We start from the raw sequence: 4,013 nt of genomic DNA, 5'->3' as shown, positions 1-4,013 counted from the left end.
GCCAGGGGCAGGGCGTCCACCCCCACCTGTGCAGAAGATGTCCAGCAGCCGCCACAACAGGCGGGGCTACGGCTGGGCGATCGCGTGGGGTGCGAACTGCCTCCTGGCGTTTGTGTGTGGAGAGTTTCTCGTTCATTCCTTGCTTACACGCTTGGCGCCGCACAGGCGCTGTTGACCACCTAGATCCACGCTGCAAACAGCAGCGCACGAGACGCAAGTGTGCCTGATGTGCAATGTGATGCAGCAGGACACCAGGAAGGCGCGCATGTGCCCTCTGCATGCGCAGAGCCATGACCATTGTGTGCCTCAGGGCAAGGTTGGAAACTTTCGGGTGGATACTCGCCAGTTCCCATTGACTGTGGTGGCTCGGCTGTCGGGGTGAGAGGCTCTTGTCAGCAGCCGCCGCACCGCTGCTGACAGGCTGCGCGCACTGGGCCCTCTTCCCCCTGAATTGGCAGCAAATCGACTGGGTTTTGTCATGCATGGGCTGCAGCAATGCAGGGGCAGCCCAGGTCCTGGCATGCTGCTGAGGCTTGTCCGGTCAGGTTTGCTGGATGCAGTCGTCGCTCTCTACCGCGTGACAGGCAGCACTCAGCGTTCCGCACAGGACAACGAGTCACTCGTAGGGTGGGAGCAAGCAGGAGTCCTTAGCAGGAGGCGTGTGTACGGTTGCGGTCTTCAAACGGCTTCGTTGTAGAGGACTGGTCAGTCTAGAAAGGCTGGCACGTTGGGGCGACCTGGCACAAAGTACTAAGCCATCAGGTGCTTGATTGAAGTACGCACACATCCAGTCAAAGTCGAGTGCAGATCTTGGCGGGGAGGGGAGGGGTGCGTGCTTGGCGGCAGATTAGCATTGTGCGGCACGGCCAAAGACCCCGTAATTCAACCAAGTGGATTTCGGCACCGGTGCGGCTTTTGCTGGGAAGAAATGTGCAGACACGCGGGCGAGTTTTGAAACGCTGCACAAGAGGACAGCGCAGAAACCAAACATACCCTGTCTGCATGCACCTGTGCATGACCGCCCATGCCCATGCCCACGCCCACGCCCGGCGCCTCCATAGCAACAAGTGAAGAGAAGGAAGCAAGCAGAACCGTGTGCCCACGATCCGGTGGCAACGGCGGCGCACTGACAGTCCGGTTGGGCGCTGCACCCAGGCAAGGCGGAGCTCTTAGACCTGTCGTGTGCATGCCTTTGTCAAGGGGAGGGTGCGCATGCAAGATAAAAAGCGTCAGCTAGGACTCCCCCCAGTGTCCGCAGGCCCCGCCTGCCTCACGCCAGGCCAAAGCGAAACAACGCAGTCGCCCCACCAGCAGCCGGCGTGTGAATTGAATTGTGAATTCCGCCTCACCAGGCGTGGGAAAGAGGAGGAAGAGAATATGAGAGGCGCATGCTTGGCCCAAATGCAGGCCCCTGGATGCTGACTGAGCATACAGGCGTGACCGCTCAAAGCTGGGAGGCGCATGCTGTCGATTCAGACACAAGAAAAGGGATGCATGCGTGCGCCAAGCAGGCGCAACTGCAGGCAGCAAGGTCACAAGAACTGGGTATTGAGCCGACCTAGGGGTCAACGTACCTACTCGCGTAAAGGAGTGAGAGGGTGTGCACACACATGCGTGTGCGCGCACTCGAGGGCATGGGTGTACGACATGCTTGGCTGACAGGCGGAAACGGCCCATCCGCTCTCCGCGTCACGCGCCGCTGTTCCTGAGGCTGAGCATCATCTCAGCCACCTGCGCATCAGACTCCACCTCGCCCCCGTCATCAGACGCGCACGGCGGTGCAGGGCAATGCCCCTTCCCTATCTCCTCCTTCATCGACTGCCGCGCGGCCTGCTGCCGCGCCCGCTGCTCCTGGAACAGCTGCTGCTGCGCCAGGTGCTGCGCGGCCAGCGCCTGCAGGGCGGCCACCTCCAGCCGCTGCTGCCGCGCCGCCTGCTGCTGCGCCTGGTGGAGCGCCTGCTGCTGCATGTGCTGCTGCGCCAGGGCCGCCACGAATGCAATAATCACGTCGGCCTGCGACACATTGACTCCGACGCCACCAAACAGCGGCGCGCAGGTCGCCGAGGGCACACTACCCGGGGCTTGCCATGAACCGCCGCTGCTGACGGCGCTGCCTCCATCGCTGCTCGGGCCTACGCCCCGGCCGACGAGGGACGGCGAGCCGCGGCGCAGCGCGAGCGGCGTGTTGGTGCCGCTGCTGGGGGCGGGGCTGCCCTGGGAGGGCCGCGGGGCGCCCTCGCTGATGGGGGATAACGCGCTCTCCCCAGCAGGAGCAGCCGCAGCAGCAGCAGCGGCAGCAGCAGTGATAGCACCAGCACCCGCAGCAGTAGCAGTTGCAGCAGCAGCAGAACCAACGCGTGCCTCCTCTCGTGCTTGCGTGCCCCCGGTGCTTGGCCTGTGCCGCTTGGTGGGCGAAGGGATGGCAGGCAGGAAGGGTGCGCCGGCCAGCGGCGACAGCGGGGGCGGGGCGTGCACCCCGCCAGCGACAGAGCCGCGTGATGTCATCACCATCGGGCTGCCGTGGTTTGGGGGGTGCCACTCTGCGTCGCTGTCGCCCTTGTCCGCCGTGCCGCCGCCAGTCACTGAGACGCGCCGCTTGGTGGCCGGCACGCGGAAGGCCGGGATGCCGTGGCCAGCCGCAAAGGCGCTGAGCTCGGGCGGCGCGGCGTGACCAGCGGCCTCACCCTCCGCCTCATCGTCGTCCTGCTGGTTGTAACTATCGTCGCCGCCGCCATATTCGCAGTCACCCTCCTCGTAATCATCCTCGTCACCCGCCGTCTCGCCGTCATCAAGGTGCTGTCCCTCGCGCGCCGCCGCAGCCGCCCCCCGCGGCACCGCTGGCGCGGGGCGCGGGTGCTGGGGCCCGCGCCGCTGCGGGGGCAGGTACTCCGGCTGTGGCGCCGTGGGCAGTGCGACGCCGACGTCCACCATGTACGCGCGCAGCGCGAGGCCCACCCCGATCTCGTTGCGGTTGTTGCCGCGCGTGGTGTCCTTGCGGCGCAGGGTGGCGTTCCAAAAGTTCTTGATGGCGTTCTCGGTGCGGCCGGGCATGATCTTGGAGATCTCGGACCAGCGGTTGCCGTACCTTGGGTTGAGGGGAGGGGTTTGGGGATCATTTTTGGTGAAGGTGTTTGGTTGGTTGTGAGATCAAGGTGGGCAATGCTCGCAGTTTGGGGGCCCCACCAGGCAGCTCGATTGCCGTGCCGTCTTGGAGGCGGCCGGTGCCATCAACGCCCCGCCTGTGCGATGGAGCCCACAAGGATGGGATGCTCCGGCCAACCATGTGTTGCACCGCCTGCATCCCCCCAGTCAAAGCCCGCGCGGCCCTCACCTCCTGTGCAACTGCATCAGCAGCTGCTCCTCTGCCAGGGTCCAGGGGGTCTTGTTGATGTCGGGGCGCAGGTGGTGGTTCCAGCGCTGCAGAGGAGTGTGTGAGCGCGTGTGTATGTGTGCGTATGTGTACGCGCATGTGTGTGTATGTGAGTACGTGTCTGTGTGTGAGTGTGTGTGTGTGGGGGGGGGTGCTTGCCTGCGTGCGTGTGCGCGCGCCGCGTGCGTGCTTGTTGTGGGGGATTCCATGTTGCTGTCTTCTGCCACAGGCAGGATGACAGAAGCAGTGGCAATGCGCGCAAATGATCAAGGGCAATCAGGTGGAGGGCACAGCAGCATCCACGCGTCGCAGGTGTATCGCAACCACAGCTCTTGCAGCGCTTCGCCACCCATGTTCGGGAGCCAAGCGGCCCGCCCTTGACAAAAATCCTACATATGGCAGAGGTGGGCGGCACCAGCCCTGCATGTATGCGCTCCCTCAATTTCATAACATAATTCCCTGTAACCTCATTCTATAGCACACTAGCCCTGCGGGCGCCCACCTCGCGGCACTGCTTGCCCACGCGCCCGAGATCCTCGTGAGTGCCGATCATTTTGTTGAGGTCGCGCGCAATGTCGTTCCAGTTGCCCTCGCCTTGCTGACGGACCAGCCTGCGCGCAGGTAGGTGACAGAGGCCCGGGCG

The 4,013-nt window shown here is 64.3% G+C and overlaps 1 protein-coding gene across 1 annotated transcript; it reads right to left on the bottom strand.

The window, feature by feature from the left end:
- Window positions 1-1,689: 1,689 nt before the first annotated feature.
- Window positions 1,690-3,923, bottom strand: MNEG_2116 (Myb proto-oncoprotein; the record flags this gene model as incomplete). Its single annotated transcript, XM_014049404.1, has 3 exons — window positions 1,690-3,085; window positions 3,332-3,417; window positions 3,873-3,923. The coding sequence occupies 3 exons, from the start codon at window positions 3,921-3,923 to the stop codon at window positions 1,690-1,692; spliced, it is 1,533 nt and encodes a 510-aa protein (XP_013904858.1).
- Window positions 3,924-4,013: the final 90 nt, after the last annotated feature.

Source organism: Monoraphidium neglectum (genome assembly GCF_000611645.1).
Source record: "Monoraphidium neglectum strain SAG 48.87 unplaced genomic scaffold scaffold00230, whole genome shotgun sequence".
NCBI lineage: Eukaryota > Viridiplantae > Chlorophyta > Chlorophyceae > Sphaeropleales > Selenastraceae > Monoraphidium > Monoraphidium neglectum.
The sequence above is the reverse complement of the archived record's forward strand: the minus strand, read 5'-3'. Positions and strand labels throughout refer to the sequence as shown.